Below are 23,133 nucleotides of genomic sequence, written 5' to 3'. Positions count from 1 at the left end.
CTCCCCATGCCCCTTCCCACGCTGCATGCAGGCACCCTGCCGCACATGCACAAGCCAGGCCAGAAGGGCACTAATACTTCCCTACACAAAACCACTGGAAGTGCACAAAAACCCCAAGAGAAACAGGCACATGCATGTCCTCCACAGACCCAGCTAGCTGTGAGAGAAGAAGAAAGGGCAGGAGCGCTTACTGGTGGTGTTCCCCGCCAGCTTCAGCTCCAGCTCCTGCACCTGTTTGACCAGGAGCGAGATGTGCTGCAGCAAGTCCTTGTTCTGGAGCAGGAGCTGGTGCACACGAGCCTGGGCCTCCAGCCGCGCTGCTGCCTCCGCAGCCAGCTGGTCCTTCAGCAAGTGGACCTGTGTGATGGGAAAGTAGGGGTGAGCGTGTGGGAGATGCTGCTTGAAGGCTGAGAGCTTCAACTCCGGCCACCCCTGCTCATCTACCGGGGCTCACCAGTATCCCACCAAGCTTTGATGAAGAAGCGCAGGTATCCGCAGGTACCCGCAGATGTGATGGGGAGCGGGAGCAAGCAGCAGTGTTGCACCAGGGCACAGAAAATCTAGCGCATGGTCCCCTGGCCTCTCTGATGGAAAAGCCCAAGGCAAAGGGAGGTGGCACTGACTGGAACTCTTGGCCAGGCACATGTGCCATGAATGCACAAGGAAAGGGCAGCCCAGAAGGAAGCCAGATGGATGCAGAAGAGAAGACAGGCTTGACCAACTGGATGGTGCTGGGGGTGCAAGCCAGCCCTGGCCGAGCTGCCTTTCTGGGCAGGTTTCCCAGAGACAGGGTCCTGCCAGCGGCGCCTGTCGCTAGCAGGGGCTGGAGCATCAGAGCTGCCCTGGAGCTGCAGGCAGCTCCGGCTGCAACAGGCACGACACGCCTGGAGCAACACAGATGGCAGTGCTGCTGGGACACGGTGGCTCTGGGGATGCGACCTGGCTGCTCGCTCTGGCCCCGGAAAGAAATGCCTTAATGTTAGTCCAGGGGAAGTCCATGGGCAAGAAGATGGTTAATTTCAGCACAACTACGCGTATGCAAGCATCTGGACCACCAGCACCACGCCCCAGGGAAGGTGGGATGCTGCTGGGTGAGGCCAGCCAGGAGCCCCTGCCAGGGGCAGCTTGGGCAGCTCTCTGGTCTGAGCTCAAGCAAGGAGAGCCCCAGGAGCGTACTCTGGACACGGGAGAGCAGTGCGGAGCCACCCGGAGCCCACACCAGCTCAGCACCCCTTCCCTGCCACCCACCCACAGCTCCTACAAATGCCTGCAAGGACTGCACCAGCCACAACTCATGGGCAACCGGGAGAGCACAGATTAAACATCAAACAAAAAAACCTCAAAACACAAAAGCCCCACCAACAAACACGAAGAGTTTTACCTTGGCCTGGAAGGTGACCTTGGGGAAGAGGAGGGCTGCTAAGGGTGAGGTGCTGCTGCGGCTACAGGGCCCCAAAAGCAGCCCAGCTGGGGACCACCTGCCCCCCTGGATGGGTACCAGGAGGCAGTGCCGGTGCTGCCTGCTTTGTCCTGAGCTGCCCAAACGCAGCCAGCGAGGCAGCGGGGCAGTGCCCTTGGCAGAGCAGTGCTGAAGCGCAGCGAGCTCGAGGCCAGGCCAGGGGCTGGGACTTGCAACTGCCCATGAAGTCAGACCAAGGGCAAAGGGGTGCAATACTTTGTACTCTGAGCAGGCAGCACAGAGAGAGCCCTTTTGGTTTGCCTGTGGGCCATCAGCCAGGTGAGACACTCGACACCATTGCAGCAGGAGCAACAGTCACCTCCTCCTCCTGCCGCCACTGGTAGGGCAGGGCGGGCACGGCAGCATGGTGGGAAAGGGACTCTCTGCCCAAATACTGGTGGGTGAAGCAGAGACCCCAAGCCGAGCTGGCAGGGATGGAATCACATTTAAATGTTAAGCGGGTGCCAAAGCTTGGTGCTGGCAGCGTCAGCCTGGAAATCACCCTTCCTTGCAGCCCGTAGCTGTCTCCACCACAGGTGCCTGCAGCAGGGGCCAGGTGATGCTCATGTGATGCCAAGAGAAGATGCGAGCACAGCCCAAACATCGTATCTTGCATATCTGGGACAAGACCCAGGAAGGACTCCTGGCCTTAATTCAAGACAACGAACTCTCACAGGTATCTGGAAATGTCTTGCAAAAGCAAGTGTCTGGTCAGTGAGGGAACTAAATGGCGTCTCATCCTCACCCAAGTAATTACAAGCCAACATAATTACAGGATGGTCCCCGTAGCAATAGACTAAGCACAGGCCCTGGTCAGCACAGTGGATCTCCCAACTTTGTTAGTGAAGAATTAAGCCTGTGCTCACCACCACATGTTCAAAGAAAAATTGACTCGATACTTTTTGAGAGAAGATGACAAATGCCATTGACAGAGGTGTTGATGTAATGCATGCAGTCATCTGAAAGGCATCTGACATGATAGGACCCAACTTTCTCATTAATAAATTACAATACAAAATCACCACAGTGCGCACTGAAGAGACTGGGGAGCAGCTCAGTGACAAGAACCACCCTGGGGGTGGCCAGGGGTCCAGAGCAGGGCATCAGCTCTTAAGAGAGAGGGGGGTGAGGCCACTGGCTGCCATCCCAGGAGCCAGCCAAGAAATGGCATTAGGCTATTCCATAAGAAGAAAAAGAAATTGCCACCACAAGGCTCTGCAGCTACACAAAGACTGGGAATTACTGAAGGTGAGTAGTCCCTACCGCAGAAGCACTGCTTGCCTGGCAAGCTTTGCCTGTAGCAACACCATACTTGAGCAGACATCAAGGATTCCCCGAGGATGCAGGTCCCTCTTCCAGAAGGGAAAGCAGCTTCCCAAGACCATGACCCCAGCAGCCACATGGGCTCTTGGGGCAGCAGCTTGGCCAGAAGGACCAATACTGACTTTCTGATGCTGGAGCTGATTGCTCAGGCCAGAAAGAAGGTCGAGCAATTGCAGAGAGCACCGAGATGGGTCAGGGAACAACTAAAGCTAAGGTAATCAGTTGGATGAAGCAGCTAGAGTTGCTTAAATGAGAAATACCGGCACGGAGAACGAGCTGTCAGCTGCACAGCCCAGGCAGCACTTGGCCGGGGCAAACGCTGAGGCCAGGTGCTGGCAAGCAGACAGGAGCCAAAGGACCAAGAAACCTGGTGGCACGCAGACCTAAGCACCTCATCTTTTGTGCAGGGGCCAGGGCAAATGGCCACTCCTCTCCCCTTGCTGCAGAGCCCAGGAGGCGGCCCCTCCCCATCCCCTGTGCCCCAGCTTCCCCCACAGCCACCACCTCAGCATCTGGGCCTGGAGGCAGCCTGCCCTCCCCAGGGAGCTGCCCGCCTTCAACACCGCCTCGGGCAGGAAGCCTGCTGCTTCCCCTGGGCAGAGAGCGGAGGGGAGAACCTGTGCCACGGCTACTTGTGTCTGCTGCTGCTGCTGCTGCAGGAGCTGCTGGAGGAGCTGCATTTGGTGGTGGGCAGAGAGGGGTGTTCCCAGGTCAGGCAGCTGGGCGGACGAGGGCAGCAGCATTTTGGGCGACGCCGTCAAGATATCTTCAGGGTGGAGGCAGCTCTGCAAAACACCAACATCAAAAAGTGTGATCTTGTGCCCCTCGCCACAGAGAGCCACCAGGCACACACGGGCTGCGGCACAGAGAAGCCCCCAAAATACCCAGGAAAGAAGCTGCTGCATTCAAAGCAAATGCTCGCTTTGCTGGGGGTGCTGAAAAACTTCAAAGACAGTATTTTTTCAGTATTAAACACAGCCCAAATACTTCTGTAGAAAACTCCCGAAAGTGCTGATGCTTCTCATGAAATTTCCAGTGTATCAAAACAGTCTTTTTTTTTTTTTTTGCGTGCATGCGTGAAAAAATCCCTATCAGCTCTGCCCCAGACGCTTTCCGTGTGGCTGCACACAGCTGAGGCTCAGCACAGTGCTCTCCGGAGCGCCCTGGGCCCGGAGCCAAAGGGCTGCCCTGCGGCGGCAGATGGCTTTGACCGAGGAGCTGGGGAATGCTGCACAATCCCTCCGGATCCTGGGGCCCCTGGGATGCACATCAGAGCCGCCGGGGCTGGGGCCGTACCATGCCCTGAGAGCGGAGGGCAGGGACCCACGCACCTTGGCGTCGGCATAGGCGGTCGCCTCCTTGCCCACAGCGTCGAGGTCAGTCACGCCGCGGCTGAAGTCGAGGATGTCGGCTCCAGGCAGCGGCAGCTCCACGGCATCAATGTCCGTCTCCTCTGCTGAGGCGGCTGCCCTCTCCACGCTGGTGAGGCGGCAGGCTGTGGGAGCAGCGTCAGAGCAGAACACAGCCCGTGTGGAGTGGGAGCTTGCTACGCTGCGCCCACGGCATGGTGGGCGATGCCCACCGGTCGGTCCCCACCGCCCCCATGCCACCCACCCTCCAGCTCTGGTACGGAGGTATACAGCTGTGCTTCCTGCTGCTGCTTTGAATGAGGCTTGTGGCCAAAAACACAGCCAGCCCCAGCACACCAAACCTGGGGAACAGCCGCCAAAACCCCTGATGTGAGACAAGTGGGCCACCAAGAGCAGGAGACACAGAGACAGCTAAAGAAAGGTAAACAAGAGATTACAGTGGAAAAAAACCCACTAAAAACAGATGCTCAGAAATCCCCAGGGAGCTGTGTATCACGGCCAGGACATTGTGTGGAGGAAAACCAAACAATGACCAGTCCAGGACAGCCCAATGATTAGGTCATCACAACAGCACTGGTTGCAAAGGCAAGCAGGAAACGGCGGCACAGCCCAGGCTGCTCCTGTTGGGATGGGGGGGATCCAGCACCTGGCCGGGCAGGGGCACCCACCAGCATCCCAACGGGCACTGGAGGCGTTTGACCAACCTCTTGCAAAACATCTGCCACCCCTCCACGGCAGGCACCAGCACCAAGGAGCACAGCAGCTTCCCGGGGCCCGGCAGAGCCTGGGGTGATGAGGCTGCACCAGCAGCCCCCCAGCCAGCAGCACGCCTCCCTGCACCCTCTGCCCATGGAGCTGATAAGGGGGCAGGGGGTCCGCAGACTGCCTGCAGCTCTGGGAGCTTGATGCAAGACCCCAAGTGCAGCTTCACACATGCAGGGAATCGCAGAGCGCCAGTCCCGGCCCCGGGAGCACCTCGGGACATGAGGAAGGGCTGAGCTTAGGGCTTCTGTGGAAGCAGCAAGGAAATGTTTGCAGTGTGTGCAGCCGAGCACGCAGAGTACTTCGGCGCCCAGCAGAGTCCCTGGTGCTGCTAATGGGCTCCCAGCAAGGGGGATGTCTGCGAGGATGATGGCTAACACCTAGCGAAGGCTCCTTGCTGGGCAAGATCCCAGCTTGAGCCCGAGGTGCCGCAGGCCAGATTGCTGTGCAAATCCATTCCCTGCAGGTGTCAGCCAGCAAGGAGTGGCAGGGGAAGATGCTGACCCTGCAAACCACATCTGCCAGGCTCCAGGACCCGCATGCCACCCCTGCCTTTGCCCTCGCAGAATACCTGGGACATCCAGATCATCCCCATTCCTCTCACTGTCTCCGTCCTCCTGCCCATCTGCATTTTGCTGGGTGTGCTGCAGGCTCAGCTTGTGGCAGACCTCAAATGCCTGTCCCACCGTCCGGACGATACGCATGGCTTGGCTCTGCAGCAGGCAAGGAAAGGAGAGAAGGAACATAACCTCAGCTGGGTTGCCCCTGCCCAGTGACCTCCCCAGCCTGGCACAGCTCTCGGGTCTTGGTGTGCTGCCACAGGGACTGAGGCACCAGAGTTCAGATCCCCAGGGTGCTCTGGGCCACCAGCTGCAGCACAATGCCATGGGGTCCTGCCCCAGCCATCCCACCGAGACCCTGCGATGGTTGAATGCACATCCCAGCATCTTTACCTTCTTCTTGGATTTGAAGACATTGCACCTGAAGACATTGCTAGACCCATCCCTGGCAATGTAGCTGAAGATCTTTAGGTCCTGGGAGTCATGAGACACATAGAATATCCTGCAAAGACAGAAAGGAAGGGAAGATATCAACATACATATTACCCACAGGCCCGGGAGACTGCCGAGGCCACAGCCAGTGCTTCCCAGGGCATGGGGTGCTGGCAGATGCCCAGCCTCTGCAGCACATCCCTGCTAAAGCCCATTAGAAAATTTTTTGGCAGTGGTTTTGCCTTGGCTGGAAAATTAGCCTGCTGACTTGGCAGCAGCAAGCATTCTGCAAAGGCAGCATGGGGCTTTCTCCGCTCCGCCCCCAGGTACAGGAGTCCCACAGCCCTCCAGGGACAGAGAAGAGCAAACCTCACCCCTCTGCTTTGCCTGCTCAGAGAGCTGGCCTCCTTACTGGGGTGCCTGCTGCTCCCTCCCTGGCATGGCTGGGGCCCTTTCTTGCTCCCATCAGCTTCCCCAGGACACAGACACCTCATGCTCTTAGCTTTTGCCAGCAAGATGGAAGAAGAGCGATGGGCAGTTTTGGAAAGCACAGCACGTGAGGGGAGCTGCCCTCTGTGGGGACAGCAGCAGCTCTGCACAGTCGGTCCCCAGTGTGGTGCTGGTGTGGCATGGGGTAAGTGGCACGGTGGAGCCACACGAGCCTCTGTCCCCTCACCAAGCAGGCTCACCTGTAGATGGGATCGTGCATGACGAGCATTTTGTTCTCATCCCAGGCCCATTCTTTTTTCTGCAATGAAAGAAGCTGAAAATGAGTACGTCAGATGCTGCCCCTGAGATCAAGGACAGGGCAGACCATCCAGGGACAGACCCGGGAAGCTCTTGTCACAGCTCTGCTGCTTTTCCCCTGCAACCCTTTGCCAAGGGACAGGTCTTGATGGGGACCAGCCATGTCCCACATCACCTCCCATGTGGGCCCCTGAGCCTCTTCTACACCTGCATCAGGACTGGCTCAGCCACCCTGAGAGTACTGGCCCATCTGAGGCTGATTCCAGCCCCTCCCTCCTTCTCTCAGTGCACCAGTATCCCAGAAATTCAAGGATGCTGCAGGTCCCTGCACCGTGAGGGGAGGGCTCCTGCTGCTGAGGCACGGCTGCCTACCTTCTTCTTCTTCTTCAGAATGACCTTCACGCCATCCACCGACACAATGAGACTCACTTTCTTCTTCTTGATATTCTTGGCTTTAAACTCATACTGCAGGAGATGGAAGAAAAACCTGAATTAGCCTCCCGGCACCAGGAAAGCCCCAGGGAGGACTGAAAAGGCTCTGCTGGGAAGGGGCGAGAGGGACAGGGAAAGGTTTCCCTGATCCCAGATGACTCCCTGAGCACATGCCTCCATCAGCCTGCGCACCCACACTAGGACAGCACAGGGGGGGCCCTGCAGTGTCCCCATGCCCAGCAGCTGGAGGAGCACACCCCAAGGCAGGCTGGCTCCTGGATGTGGATAATGCTTTGCTCAGCTCAGGATGCTGCTGCAAACGTGAACTGGTGTTTCTCAGGCACTTGCTCTGGCCCTCCAAAGGGCTGTACTTCCCTGGAAAGAGACTGCCACCTCCCCGGCACTGCCAGCCCCCAGGGCCGGCCGGTCTGCCCTGCTGGCTTGTGGCCATTGCTGAGCTCTGGTAAAGGAAACGGCATTTTGAGTGGGGGTTATTTTTGGGCTCAGTATAGAACTGAAGGTGATTACTGAGGACTCTTTGAACCTCCCTCTCCAGGGGAGATGGGATAATGCAATTACCCACTTGAATTAGAAGTCACTGGACAGGAAAAAAACCCAACAGGAACTTTCAAGGATCAGTGACTAAACACAAAGCTCTGGTCCAGCTCAGGGAGAGAACTAGAGCCCCCAAAATTCAGCCACTTTAGCATTTAGATTCTTACAGGCAGGGAGGGGGCTGGCAGGGGAATAGGCTAGATGAGCTATTTAGGCTGAGCAACCTCCTGCGGTGGGACTTTTGGGGAGTCCCATAACCAGTCTGCCACGGGTGCACCCACATCAGGTACCCGGTGTGCTGGTCCCACACGCAGGGTGCTGTGCACAGCCATAGGGACAGACCCTCTGTGCCTGCCCAGCAGCAGGAAAGCCCAGCAGCAGGAAAGCCCCGCATCCTGCACGTCGCACACCCGAGGAAGAAGAATTTAATTTATCCTCTCATTATTTTGCCAGTTTCTCTGCAGAGGGAGCACAAGGCAGGCGCCCCGATGCAAAGCTCTGCCTCCAGTCCGTGCCGAGCCTCGAGCCTTGGTGTGACATTTCCAGCACTGCATGATGTATTAACTTTGGCAGCCAGAACCAGCAGGCAGGAAAAGCTGCTGGCCCTGACCTGTGATCGAATGATAAAAGAGCTGAAAGTATAATTCCTCAAAGCCATTTAAAAGTCCACTGATGGGGATGGGAGATACAGATGACTCAGAAAACAGCGGGGGGGGTGGACGGGACACAGCTCTGCCCCCCTCAGTGCACAGACCAGGTGAGTTGTACAAGCCCACCCACTATGGGGCTGAAGCCGTGGTGATGGGCTCGAGAAAAAGCAGAGCTCAGGCTCCCATCATGGCTACAGCCAGCCTTAAAAATCCCCAGCACATACCTGTATGCTGCTTGCAGGGCTCATTCTGCAGGGAGAAGGGTCTCACCAAAAAGCCCATCAGGGTCCCTCTTGTATTCCCCTTCTCTCATAGTCCCCTTCCCCATCGTTACAAGCAGAGGTGAAACCGCATCCAAGAACTCCCTCTCTGAGCCTTGCTAAGACACCAATCCAATAGCGAGGTCACAGCAGTGTCTGGTACCTAACACTAAAGAAATGTCTTGACTTAGCTCTGTAAAGGTGAGCTCCAGCCCAGCTACCTTGCATTAATTAACCCAGCACCTTCTAAAGCTCTGCATGCCGTTTTTCCAGGAGCCGTGGGCTGAGCTGGATGCTCTCTGCAGCACCCACAGTGATGCATGGCACCTTGTGGAGCTGCAGCCTGATTTATTGGTCCTAACCATCATTGATTATAAACATCAAGTTGCATTTCCACGTTCCTGGAGCTGTGGGGTTTCTATTCTGGGCCATCCCAAGTGCTAATTAATATGGGCTTGGAAGAAACAACAACCCTGAAAAATATCTCAGGGTTAGAGAGACTGATTTTTAGCCTGGTTTGGGGGTGAGTAACAGCCCCAGGACAGCAATGCAGACAGGCCAGGATGTTTCAACAAAGATGCTACCCAGCTCTGGCATATGTTTCAGGGACAAAATCAATGCAAAGCTCCTTGGAGAAGCTTCCACAATCCCTTGCTGCAAGCAAGGCATTCTGCCCGGGCTCGCCCCGAGCCTGGCACAGCGGAGTGCCATGGAGAAAGCTGTTTTGCCTCTGCCACGCTGAAGCCCAAGTCCCTTTGTGTTGACAGCTCACGGCAAAACTCCAATGAGAACTGACTGGATCAAAGAAGTCAAATTCTCAGACAGGTCGACCAGCCAGATTTGTTAAGCCCTTGCATAAATCCAGGCCCTTATCCTGATGCCGAGGCAAAAGCAAAGCTCCTTCGCAAGTCCGAGCCATGCGCTTAGAGAGCTACGGCACATCCCGCCCCAACCAGAGCTCACGGGCGCAATCGCTCCGACGAGTTCAGATGCTCTTTGGGACACATTTCCCATTCAATGAAGCGCAGCTCTAGCCACTAAAAATCTAATGAACTCATGCCCACTGGGGCTTTAATGAAACACTAACCATAATTTAATAACAAATTAGCATGGAAGAGGATTCAATAAAACAGCAATTCCACTGAGCCGCCACACACATCCCTGGGCTGCGCAGGGCAGCATGCCGAGTCCCACCGGCCAGGAGATGCATCGCTGGTTTTGAGGGGCTTTCAAATTTGAGTTTGGGTGAATAGGTGCAAGAAAGGAGGAAAACGACCCAGGAGAGAGGAGCAGCAGACCAAACCAAGAGGAAGCTCTGCAGAGCCTGGCACACCATTCTTAGGCTGCCACCCCACTTCTTACAGCCACAGTGTGCAATTTGCTCTTTGTTCACAAAGCTAATTCAGCAAATCAGCGGGATTTAACCCCAAGCAGTACCTGTGGCTAGAGTCCAAGGGGGCATCAGGCTTATGTAGTTCCTCTATGTGAGATTTGAGCCACAGAGACTGTAAGGGATGAACCCCAAACTGCGCAGGGCAGAACCTGTGCTCAGACCTGCCGGCTCATGGCGCAGCAGTTCATGTTGGCAGTGACAGCAGCTGCCACAGCCAGCCCCGCTCAGTGCCCTGCCATGCCAGGGTACTGCTTGCTGGTTACGGCAGGAGAAAGGCACGTCTCACCACAAGTCCTTGCACACCCCAGCAAGCCCCCGCAGCTCCCGGGAAGGCACTAGGCGAGTGCCAGGAGCAGTGCTTGGGGCTGGGCTGGCTGCCCTGCGTGCACCCTGGCATTCCCCAGCCCGGGAGGGGTGGCTGGCCCTCTGCTATCTCCTTGGACTTCTCCGAAGCAATGGCAAATCCTTCCCATTAGCAGACTACAGGTGCCGGTATGGGCTTTTTGTTCCTGCTGGACATTCTCAGATGGTCTCACTGACGTGGTGCACATCGACAGGACCTGCCCTTGCTAACACCTGCCCTGCAAGCCTCTTTACTTAATGGGGCCACAGAAAACATCTCTCTGTACAACTGATCAGGACCTCCCTGGCTTGGAGTTATTGTTGACCACAGCCTGTCTGCCCTGGGCACAGAGTTCTGCTGGGTCTGCCCACATCTGTCAACATCCCTCCTTCTGCTGGGGAACAGAGAGGGATGCAAAGCATTAAGATTTTAGCTTTCCCTATTGCTGGGAGGAGAGCAGAGGTGATGGCAAGGTTGGAAATGCCACCGAAGGGACTTTGAGATGGTCTGCACAGCCTCAGCAGCTGCTGCTGAATCCAAACCCAACAGGCACTAGCTGACCCAGGGGAGAGGAAAACCTGCACATTTCCAGGGGCACCGGACCAATGCCATACAACCCTTGCTGGGAACACAGCCTGCATCCCCAAAGATGCACTAAAATCCACACCATGGCTGCTAACGAGCTTCTCACTGAGCCAACAAGCAAAGCAAAAGTGGGGTTTCTCAAAGCCACCAGCCCGGAGCCTGCCCTGCTGCTGGGAGAGGAGGGGGATGCTCAGGGGGAGCTTTGCTGTGCATTGTGACAGGAGCAACAGGAGCGCCTCTGCAACTAGGTGCAGGGAGCTGGGTGACAGCAATTCACTCCGTGCTCTCTGGGTACCGCATTCTGATTTTAAGTGACTACTTCAGGACAAAGACCCCCACATTTCCCTCCACTGGGGGAACCAGGATGGTATCTTCAGCTACCGATGGCTCCAGCTCCAGCCTACTGTTTAATAAAGAAATTATATAGAAATAATTATCCAGCTTCGGATCAAGGAAAGAATGAAGATTTGTGCAACTTCCCCATGATCCCTTTTTAGTTTCACACCACGCAGCATTTCACTGCCAAATGGTGTAACAGTCAGAGGAGCTTTCTTGGCCTTCAACCCAGGTAGTTTGCCCATCTTGGGTATGATTCTGGATCTTTAAATGTCTGTAATAATACCGCAAGTTCGGGTTAATTCTTGGCTACAGCAATGTGGCAATCCTAGAAGATAGATGGGAAATAATTTCAGGGAAATACACAGAAAATGGAAAGAGCGGAAGAGACACCAGTCTGTTCCTGGACTTGCACAGCTCCACAGTCAGTCTCCAGCTGAAGCTCTAAGCACTCTACTAAAATTTTTAAGCACACATTGAAAATGAACCTATGAGAGAGATATATATAAAAATAATCAAGAAAAAAAGTACAGGTGGTCACACTAATAAAAAAGATCACTCATAAACCCCAAGCAGCTAAGAGGTGAATACAGATTATCCATTAATTTTACACTGCCCACAAAGAAAGATGTTCATCTTCCCAATTAAAAAAGAAACGTCCATTTAATCAGATCATGAGCACCTTACCATTCACCTGAGGTTAGTAGTAGTCTATTTTCAACATTTGCCTTTTATGCAGAGTTCACTATTTAAATAACTTTAGATGGAAAATAACGGCAGCTGGGGTATGCATCATTGTGCAACATATTCCTACTGGCGGAGTATTAAAATTGCCCTTTCTGGAGAACAGAGTAACATATGTTGCTTAATAGAGAGCGCATGTAACCTTGTCAGCTTAGAGTAAAATTGTGTATGAATCCAAGTATTACGGGTATGTGTGAAAAGCACAGAAAACTCAGCATCCTTAGAAATGTGTTATCCATCCCTGTCACGCTGTTTCTACACAGTAAAAGTGTAAGAAAACTTGTAACCACGCACTGCACACTAGGTTAGGCAGATCAGACACTAAAGAGGAGAGATGATGTCTTTCTAGATTCATCATATTCCCCCACCCCACCCCCCCACATTCTCAAGCACCTGAAAAAAGTTAACTTGAATAAAACTGGCCCCATTTTATTCCAGCCCATCTAAACTGCGGCGGGTACAGATTTAAGTCTGCCCACTAGCACTCTCCATCACGAAGGGAAGGTACCAGGAATATGGTACCAGGAATATGGTCAGGTTGTGCTAGCAGAACACAAATAAACAGAAAATTTTTTAATGAAGTTCCCCTAAATGCATCAAGCTGTCCCTGTCCCCTTCCATCCTCTATCCTCTTCCTCCTCTTCCTCATATTAAAAAAAAAAAATTACAAGCTTGTGCTGGGGAAAGAGCAGTGGTTTGAGAATTAACAAAATTCGGTGCTACTCTGCTAGCTTGGGAGGCAGGAGAAAAAAGATCTGCTGTAAGAAATAGCAGAGAAAGGGGGGTATTTTTCTGCCAGAAAACTGTATTTCTTTGTGTTTACATGGAAAGGACACAAACCTGAGCAAAGTGGCATCTGGCAGAGCCACCTTAGCTGAGTGCGAAGGGCTGGCTGGCCAGGACCCTCCGACCTGTGCCTGCTGTGATGTCCCCGCAGCTCTCCCATGGCTCCTGCCACCCTTTGTCATGGGGACCCAACGGCAAGCACAGGGCTGGCGCTGGCCGGGGAGCGGGGCAGGGTGCTGGGAGCCGGTGCCCACTCCGTTGGCTCCTCCTCGCAGCTGCCTGGCACGGCAGCTAATAAAATACCTTCAGAGTTAGACTTTAACCCAAGGTCAGCTCAGGCTAACGAAAGACGTGGCAGACCAGTGAAAGCTTTCCCAGCACTTTGGGGGGAGGAGTGGTACTGTTCTCTTGATGAAGAATTAACTTATTGCAAAATGACAGCTGAGGCACAGGCTCCACAGCTCCAAGTATTAATGACCGCGGGGGGAAACCACATACCTTGAAACTTCTGCTGCTGAAAACACAGAGAATGAAAGTAAATCTCAGAAAGGTACAGGAGATCAGGCACACCCCGCAGGAGGGAAGCCTGAGAAACCCTGCTAGGATCCTAACAGCAGTAATTGGGAGGAACGGCTAACAGCGGCACTGTGCAGGGGACAAGGACTTCGCTTTACTGAACACACAAGGAAATGGCACCAACTCTGGTGCCCTTGGATGACTCACAGGTGCCCGCAGGCTGTGCAGGAAAGGGAACCTGGGAGGGACACAGCCCCTTCCTGGCCAGGGGTGCTGAGCTGCCCAGCCGATGGGCTTGGAAAGCAGAAGGAGCAGGTAGGCAGCACCTGCTGCCCGCTAGCCCTTTGTGGGGTAAACAACATGCAGAACTCAGTGCCAGGGTCCTGCCGAAGCACTGGCAGCACACCGCAGCCAGGAACATCTCATTGCTTCTTTTTTTTCCTTCTGGTGCTTTGCTAACTGGAGGAGAAGCGGGGCTTCCAGTGATGGAGGGGCTGCACCACCTCGAGGCAGGCAGCGCAGCGAGCACAGGACGGTGACGTGCCTGTGGGTCCTGTGAACCAACAGCTTCCTGGGCCCAAAGGCTGGCAAAGCCCACGCGTCGGCAAGGCGCACGCTGCGCCCAGCTTGCCAGGTGCAGACACGCTGTGCGCTGGGACTGGCGCCACACATACAGGACGCATCAAATGCAACCCTGCCCGATAAGGATGCGCTGCAATGCCACTGTGCAGGATGAGTACTCATTAGAATCACACGGTACAAGCCCAGACAGGCTTATGTGGGCAAGAAAGCAGCACAGAGAAAGGTTTCCTGATGAGTTTCAGCCGGGAGCACTGGCCATCCAAGAGAAGTGTAAGCATTTCTGCTAAATGGGAGAACACGACCAGTATCTCTAAACGCAGTGGCAGAAAGATAAGAGCACTGGAGAGAAAGAGAATAATTTAAAATACAGCTTTGGCACAGCAGCAGACAGATGCAGCCTGGCCAGGAGTAGCCTCGCAGATCAGAAGAGAGTCCCTGACCCACACGGGTCTGGGAATATCAGAGTGGCGTGTGGCAGGCAGCTGGGCACAGCCTGCCACGGGGCAGGGAGCGCAGGCAGCACTGCCTCTCCCGAGAGCCCGGCTGTCAGGCGGGCAGGGCAGTGGAGAGCCGGGGGTCCTGCCCTGCCCGCGGGGTCCCCAGGCGTGCAGCATCACTCCCTCCCGCTGCGGGCTGCTGCTCCCACTAGCACAAAGGCACATGCCAGCCCGCCCCAGCCCACCTCTCCTTCGTGCATCGCCCCAGCTCTACCGTGGCAGCAGCAGATGTCAGGGGATAAAGCAGCTGGAAAGTGTGATACCTCCCAGGAACGCGGTCAGCTTCATCCAAGAGGCGTTTCTGAACAAGGCTTCAAAACCTGACAGTCTGCTTTTCCAGGCTGCACTTTAAACCCACAGGGACTCAGGCTTGCGGGAGGGGAGCAGGCTGGAATACCTGCTTAGTCTACTAATCTGATCAGCAATAAATGGACTGAAACCCATTTTTAGAAGACTGCCTTAAGCTGCCCTACCAAAGTGCTGTGCTGCTGCCTGTGCCTGTCGAGGACTCCCCTGACCCTTTGCCAGGGGCATGCAATCCCATTGCAGCTCTGGTGAAGACATGTTACCACCTCAATTCCCACATGCAGCTGTAAAGTACATGCTGGCCATGGCCGTGGTCACGCCTGTGCACCACGCACCAGCAGGGGCTCACCCGTGGGATGCCAGCAGCACCTCCCTGCTCTCTCTTGGGGCTGGGAGACAGACAAGGACAGCAGGGAGATTTGGGGATCTCCTTGGTGTGGCCACTTTGCTTGTGCTCCCCTCTCCTGCCACCAAAACCTGGGACAAAACCAGCCTGCAGCACTCGCACTTGCGGTGGGGATGGCTCCCACTGCGGGGCATGAAATCACAGAGATGTTTCGGGGCAGGACCAAGATTCCTGCTGGCTCCATCAGCAAACAACTGCCAGCACGGCATGGGCAAACAAGCTGGATGCCTCTGCCATCCTACCAGCTCAGATTTGAGCTGCTCCTCAGGCTTACATTTCCCCCAACACACTGTCTGCACCCCGGTGCTGGTGGTTTTGCCAGTAGCTAGACTTTAATCAAAGGGCATGGTAATTTGGAAGTGGGGGAGGAGTAATGAAGTATTGGATGCTTGTTCTTGGGCTTAACGATGCTTTTTAAAACTCTTCCATGGTTCCACAGAGTTTGCATTTGCACATATGGGAAAATGCAACTCCGAGGTGCATGTGTTTGTCTGAAATAAGATGATTTTGGTTCGTACTGACAAGGTCAATGCCTATTTTCCCATCCAACTTCAGGTTTAATTTTGGTATCCGTCTGTGACGGTTGCGAGTACTGATGGGTATAAATGGGAATCAGTCTAAAAATACCCATGTTGTGAGAGCAGCAGAGTTAAAGTTGCTTCTTTGAAACAATCCCTGGATCACAGCATACCCATTTATCACACAAAAAATATTTTCCAATAACATTGAATACTTCACAATAAATTCTTTCTGCTTGGCTTGCTATTTCCTACCAGATAGCTGCCTTGATCTGCTTCTGCCAGCCTCCCCTCACCACCTGCATGCTTCACGGGTCGAGGTGGCAAACTGGGTCACATACAAAAGCCATCTTCCATCCGAGCAGTTTCACAGGAATCTCAGAGAAATCAGAACTGGTACCAATTAAATCAATATCAATCATAGGGTTAAACGGAGACGGTTCCTCTAGGAAGCACCTATTCTCACCCCCTCTTTTGCAGACTTCCATTTACAAGATTATTTACCTCCCTTACAGGAAATCCTTAGGGGTTCCATACCTCCTTGTCCCAGTCTTACAGTGTTGTGGTGGTTTGTTTTTTTTTTTAAATTACATCAAATCAGAGATTCAAAGGAGACCTGAGACACACCAGCATATCCCCCCTCCCAAGGCAGCTTGCAGCCACTCTGTGTGCTGTGGAAGCCCAGCGCTGTGCAGAGGGGTGCAGCAGCACAATGCACATGAGGGATGGAGCCGGTGGTGCAGGAGCACGCTCCCCAGCAACACCCCTCAGCTCCACCCAGCAGCTCATCAAAGCCACCAACAGGTCCCTGCGCACGTGTTATTGTTCACTTCATTGGGGCTTAAGTAATACCAAGCTTATAAAAGAAAGCTGAGAGACCCCATCCCAGCACAACCATACAATTTCTCCCCCAGGCTGGGCACACACAGCGATGGCTCCGAGCGGCAGCAACTGCTCATGGGCTGGGAAAAGCAGTGCCTCTCAGCCAGGCCTGAAGGCCAGTGGAGACCGTCCCACAGGCTACCCCCTGCCTTGAAATTTTCTCTAGACTCCTTTCAGAAATCCAAGGAAGTGATAACAGCAGGGACCGGACCTGTGTGGGAGACAGCAGGCTCCCACCTGCCTTCACACGCTGCCATCTCCAATGACCAAGCACGGCGCACACAGATTAACTGGTGCATGGGTGCCTATGGGATACTGGTTGAACTGGTTGCAAAAATAACTAGGCTTTGAGCTGCTCCCTTCGGTTAACAAAAAGAAGGAGCAGGCTCTGTGTGCATCTGCAGGCACTGCTTTCGCACTGCTTTTCACAGCCCTGGAGACAGAAGACAAGAGATGAGCTGTACACATTTTAATATTTACCACCTGTTGCTAAAAGAAGCAGAAGCACATTCCTTGGGAACTCCACATCTGACTGGAATTTGTGGCATTTTTAATTAGATAAGCATTGGTTTGACCTATGCAGGCAAAGGCAGTGGCTGCACTAGCTGTTTGGTGACGGTTCCTCACAATCGCCCTTTGAAGGTAAGAAGCTACAATAGCCTTGAAATGGCCTCTACTCACTCAGCCTACAGCGGTTTCGAACCCATGTGCTAGAATGAGCTCAGCTTAACGAAAAGCATTGCCATTTGCAGAAGTTTAGTCATGCCTGTTTACAGTAATCCCTAATTAAACTCCTGCTTCCTTCTGGCGCGGCAAGAACCGATGCCCTGGGGGACCCCGGGAGCACGCGGTGCCGAGCAGTGCAGGCAGTGCCCAGCTGGGCATCTTCCACCGCCTCAGCAGGAAAACATTTCTGTGTTCAAGATTAGCTTTCTTCCCCAAATGCTTTCTTTCTAAGAGGGACCCTGCCTCAAGGCAGCTGAGATCATCGCCACCCCCCACGCAGGGGGCTGGAGACCGGGCTGACACTGCAGGAGAGCGCGGAGTCGCCCCAAGTAGGTGAGAAGGAGAGGGGCACCAGAAGAACATGCCCACGCAGTGCTTCAGAAAGGTTTCAGCTCAGCAAAGCGAGCCGAATCAGAACACGGCGAGATTTACACCCTAAGTTGTGAAATACAGGATTTATTTTGGTATTTTTCTACTGTTCACCAAAGAGCTGCTCTCCCACAGTTGCATAAAAAGCTTGAGTAAGACCAGCTGAGAAGGCAGATGAGAACAGCCAGGTGGAATTACAGAATCATAGGATGGTTTGGTTTAGAAGGGACTTTAAAGATCATCTCTTTCCAACCAAGTTACTCCAAGTCCTGTCCAACCTGGTCTTGAGCACTTCCAGGGATGGGGCATCCACAGCTGCTCTGGGCAGCCTGCATCAGTGCCTCAACACCCTCGCAGTAAAGAATTTCTCCCCAATATCTAATCTAAATGTACCCTCCTTGAGTTTAAAATCATTACCCCTCATCCTATGGCTACAGGCCCTACTAAATACAGTGATGAACGGAAGGAAGGCAAGCTGGTAACAGTGTAACTAAATCAGCAATTATGAAATTCAGACAATTAATAAAGAATGAATGAGCAGCAGCATTAAATGCTCGGCACAGCAGAAACAAGCCAGCCCTGTGGGGCTCATTAGATGCTGGCAGTGCTCAACGATGTTTCTGGGTTGTAACTGGAGAAAAGAGGTAATGATTCGTATCACACTTGTTTCACGGTTCCTATTTCAGCAATAACTAATGCAGGTATTAAAAATCATTCACTACATTCTACACGTTAGTCAACAAGTCAGAAGAACGTCCTTTAGAGAGATCTAGAAAGACTTACAGAAAAATTTCCAAGCTAATAAAAGCTCCAAGACTTTAGGCAGAGTTAGAAAACAGCCAGCACAGGACTTCATATCTAGCAAAAGGATTGCAGTACAACTTGGCACAGCATGAGTTCTATGCAAGTTGAAACCCTGAACTATCTCATTGAAATTAAGTGTGTACTTCACAAACCCATCAGTCTGGCTGAGAAACTGAAGAGAATACATGGCCGTTTCCCCCTTTGCGTGCGTTTTGACAAAAAACTTTATCTAAAGTGACCACACAGCCCAGATTAAGGGGCTAAAATCCACCTCACTGGTGGAGCCCCAAATGAAGCAATGACAGACAGGTGACAAAATGGTGCTGTGCTTCCAGGAAACCCCATGGCGAGGGGAGCACAGCAATGCTCACTTTTATGCAGGTCTGGAAGAAAAAAAGAGTATTTGCTCTCCATGTCAAGTGTACAGGAATTCAGCATCCACTCATTTCAGGTTGATTTTACATGGCACTGGCCAAGCAGCCTCCCAAAGGAAAAAGGAACAGAAGCTGCATCCACATGATGCAGAAATGCATCCTAAAAAACCCCTGGAGACATTGATAGGTGTCACCCAGTGGAAAGGACACTGAAGAGCGTGTGGTCCTGGGCACATGAGCAGGGCAACGTGTAGCAAAACAGCAAGGTGATACTATCTCAAAACATGCCACTGCTGGAATCACTACTAATACCCATCCTGACATAAAACGTTCTGCTTTATCATACACTTGAAGCAATAGAAAAGAGTTTAGAAAAAAGCAACAGGAACATGAGGCAGGTTTCTCAGACTCTGAAGTGCCAGAGGTTAAAACAAACTCCTTCCACTCAGCTTGTCTAAAGAGTAGGCTGGGGGGGGACTTGTCCACAGCTGAGACCTGGGACTCGGGGAGAGCTTCGGCACATCGAAGGGTCTTTGACTTTAGGCAAATGGAGAAGATTGACTAACTGGGAGTTGAAGTCGGACCCGTTCAAACCACAGAAAGATGCGTCTGTCTTCCCAGAAAGCTCAACAGGACCTGCACCCTGAATCACACTCACCACCAGCTTTGGGCCAATTACTCCAGATTGCTCTTTTTTAGATACTAAGGATTCCTTAGCACGCATGTAGAGGTCAGCAGAGACGTGCTCTTTGTGTTTCCAGTACTGGAGAGATACGCACGCATCCCCGAAATTCCTTGGGATCAGGGAGTGTTTGAAGGAGTCCAGCACAGTCCCATCCATCATGTTAAGAGGGAGTAACAAAATGTCATTGGAGCAAAATGCCAAAACAAAACTGGAGGCCTTGGAGGGGAAAAAGGCCTTGGCTCTTTATAATGCATATCACTATTGCAATCCAAGAACAACACTGTAAACATCACAGTTTTACTGTGAACGGGGCTGTTCTCAGTTGAAGAGTTAAGATGAAGTTTAACCTTCTTTGCTGCAGTTTCCTGCAATGAATACCTGCTTCAGGCCGGTTTTTACAGTTTCCACTGAAAGGGATCTGCAGTTTCCATAGGCAAGCATATGGCAAGGAGAACTGATTTGGCTGGGCCTTTTCTCACCATGTTAAACTCAGGCTGGTGAAAACCAAGTGACAGATTAAGAACCACTAGGATCCTCATTCTCCATTGGGGAAGACTGACCTGAGAAGGTTTTCTTCTCCGAAAATTCATTCAAATTTGGCTACATTCTTCATGTAGCATCTTTGCCCAGGGTAGACTTCACTCCAGCCTGGGAAAGTCCAATCCCTCCAAAAATCCCAGTTGAAGCACATTGCTTCACCCACCGACTATCGTCTACGGGGACAGCGGGGCAGCCGGGGACCCGGCCTGTGGCTGCAGTGCCGTGCCGAGAAGCAGCAGCAGCTCCTGCACGGCCGTGACGGCCTCCCCGCAGGGTGAGAGGTGCAGGCAGAAGGCGGCAGGGGACCTCCAGGGCTTTCATCACGCTTTGCAGGCTACAGCCCTTCTCCGCTAGGACTGGGAGAGGACTCGGCTCCTTTATCTTGTTCTCGGCTGTGCTTGTTCTGCTGTCCTACAATAGACACATCCTTTCCACCAGCTCTATAATTAAACAAGATCCATTCCACAGACCAGCGCACACAATAGTTTTTGCAGCCTCTCCACTTAAAACAGATGCGATCCTTTCCTCTGCTCCCGCACACCGCAGGAACACACCGTTACGCACCCGCCCTTACAGCTCTCACAGCCACAAACCCCCGTGCCAAAATCCTTCGCACCTTGCTGCAGGCTGCAAGGCAGGCTCTGACACTGCTCTTCCCCCCGGCTGTTTGGTGTACAGCATCCCCTGGAACATCTTCCTGCCGCACCAAGCCAAAACCACCAAAAATTTATTTTAACAGTGAAGAAACTGGGGCACGTGGCATTTTTTTGCATGGCTGTAAATCTGCGTTTTGCCTCTCTTCTAAGGTGATGCAGCAGAGAACAGTTCAACAAATTAAATAAAGAGGTCCCTGGCCCTCCAGGACTGGCAGGGAAGCACGAGAGCAGAAAGAATCACACACAAGAGTAGCATGTAAAGTGTTGGCTTCAGCTTGGTTTGATTTTAATTCAGTCCGGTTCCCTGCGCAGAGATGCCTCCCTCGGAAGGAGTCTGGCAGGTCACTTAGTCTCCCCATGCCTCAGTTTCTCATCCATAAGACAGATACTAAATACTGTTTGACCTGTGACCCCCTGCTTATTAGTGTTTTTTTTACTCTTTGCTCTCCTTTTCCTAAGCTATTTCTCCCCCTAATCACAGAGCAAGAGCCAGGTGTCATCTCTGGACACACTCATGCCTGGCTGGAAGGGGCAGCTGCCCAGGATATGGCTGCCCATGTCTCTCCTGCTCAGGTCCGTAAACTCCAGTGTTCAGCACAAGGCAGCACTTGGACCCCGCTCCATCCCAAGAGTAAAATGCTGCCATTGTGGCAGCAAACCGATGAAAGCCCTGATATATTAAAAAACACAGGAAAATTCCATGTTGTGGTAGAAGAAAAAACCTCCAAACAAAAGCAATGCCATGGGTGTGAAGAGGCACACCCTCAAAGGAACTGGAAAAGAGGGATGGGTCCAGCTCTCTTCTCCGGCCGAGTACAAAAGTCAGCGGTTCCCCATCTCAGCCCAGAAAGCAGGTAGCCCAACTTTTGTGGTGCCTTTCATCTGGCTACCAGGGCAGTGTGAGAACTACCAACAGAATTCCTTTCTGGCACCTTCTGTGCTGCTCAGGGAAGTGCTGGGAGATGCTAGGATGAGTTGCAGACCCTGAAATCAGCCATACCTCAGCGTACCCCTCTCAAACCCATTTCTCCTCCTCTCAACCACCTCTCAGGTCTGCCAGGAGCTCCCTCTTACATGCAGTTTGGAATTTACTCTAAAATGCAAAGGTAAGTGGAGATGTTATCTTTGCTAGCAAGTTTCTAGCAGTAGAAGAGACTGTCACCTCTTCGTGACAGTGGTGGGGCTGGAGAGCACTGAGCTGGGTGCATTACGGCTGGTGACACTGAACACAGTCCCTTCCCTCAGTAATAATACTTTCTGCAGAGGTTTATGCAGGTTAGAGGGTCAGGCAATCAAAGGCAGCTCTGTCACCTTGCAGAAGGAGCAGAGAGCTATCAAAGGACAATGGTTTCTGTAAGCACTCTTCAAACCCTCACAAACAGCAATTACTAGTGCCCTCGTGACCCCAAAGCTCCCAGAGCAAGCTGCAGACCTCCCCCTTGACAGCCAGGCTAAATCCGTTCATGCCCGTGAGCCAGAGCATGTAACACATCACTCCTTTCTTGGCAGGAGGAAAAGCCAGAGCAGGCACACGGGGAGCAGGAGGGCGACCTGGGCACCGCTGGCAGCTTCCACAGCATTTGCAGAAGGTTCTGTGCATCAGTGCTCCAGCTACGCCACGTTCCCGCAGAAAGCAAGGTTTGCAGCACCAGACTGCCCTGCTTCCAGTGCAGCTGAGCCCTGGCACTGAACTGGGCCTGCTGTGCTACCAAAACCGCGTGTGCAATATGGGAGCCTCAAAGGAAGGAGCCACGGAAAGCCGGGGGCACCTCTCCAGCACACAGTGACACCCCTGCACGTGCTCTGCTGAGCCCAACAGGTAACGAAACCCATCAGTGCAATACTTACAGCCTGCCTGAAGTAACGTTTCCAAGGAAGAACACGCATGAAGCAGGAGTGAGAGGAGGGAGCACAAGGGCACACAAGGGGACAGACATTTGTGAAATGACTTTAGGTGTTGGCCATGAATTTAGAGGGGGGGTGGGAGCTGGCAGAGTAGCACCTGGCTGAGAAGGAGCAATGCGAAGGTCTGCCCTCCCCCCCATGCTCAGGGAGCCTGGCAGATGTTATTCCCCGTCCTCTCCCTTCAGCTCCCAGCAGACACTTGCCAATGGCTCAGGCATCGGCAAGCTGGTAACTTGACTCACGGCGAGTGCCGGTGGGGAAAGCCCCCAGCCTGGGAGTGAGATGAGTCACAGGGAGCCACTGTCGGCTTTCAGAGAAGGAAGCCCAGCCGAGGAAAGGCCAACCCAAGCAAACACAGGGCAAGGATGTGTGACAGAGATGCAGAGGACACAAAGCACTGCTGCCTCCCAGCTTTCTGCCAGCAGCTCCAGTCCTACCCCAGGCTCAGCGCCTACTTGGCTCCAGCCCTCTCAAAGGCATTTGACTGGCTACAGGCCAGCATCGCCCACCAGGGCATCACTGCTTGCACTGGCATGCCCAGTGTCAGCTGATGTGTTCCTGCCAGAGCACTGCCTGCCCCTGGGACACTCGCCCAGATCAGAAGTCCTGAGCTCCTCAGAGAGACAGGAG

At 53.2% G+C, this 23,133-nt stretch overlaps 1 protein-coding gene across 2 annotated transcripts in view; it reads right to left on the bottom strand.

Annotated features, from left to right (window-relative positions):
• The window catches only part of NOS1AP (nitric oxide synthase 1 adaptor protein), a 43,699-nt gene that overhangs the window by 4,078 nt on the left and 16,488 nt on the right, over positions 1 to 23,133 (bottom strand). The window contains exons 3-9 of one of the 2 annotated variants that reach the window (XM_027781905.2): positions 7,026 to 7,118; positions 6,596 to 6,669; positions 5,868 to 5,976; positions 5,486 to 5,627; positions 4,114 to 4,277; positions 3,400 to 3,567; positions 192 to 357 (exon numbers count right to left, since the gene is read on the bottom strand). In XM_027781905.2, the coding sequence (XP_027637706.1) occupies positions 192 to 357; positions 3,400 to 3,567; positions 4,114 to 4,277; positions 5,486 to 5,627; positions 5,868 to 5,976; positions 6,596 to 6,669; positions 7,026 to 7,118 (916 nt within the window). The remainder of the gene's footprint in view (positions 1 to 191; positions 358 to 3,399; positions 3,568 to 4,113; positions 4,278 to 5,485; positions 5,628 to 5,867; positions 5,977 to 6,595; positions 6,670 to 7,025; positions 7,119 to 23,133) is intronic. The other variant, XM_027781906.2, reaches the window with a different exon arrangement.

This window comes from Falco peregrinus, chromosome 10 (genome assembly GCF_023634155.1).
Source record: "Falco peregrinus isolate bFalPer1 chromosome 10, bFalPer1.pri, whole genome shotgun sequence".
NCBI classification, from domain to species: Eukaryota; Metazoa; Chordata; class Aves; order Falconiformes; family Falconidae; genus Falco; species Falco peregrinus.
This window is presented reverse-complemented; position numbering and strand designations above follow the sequence as displayed.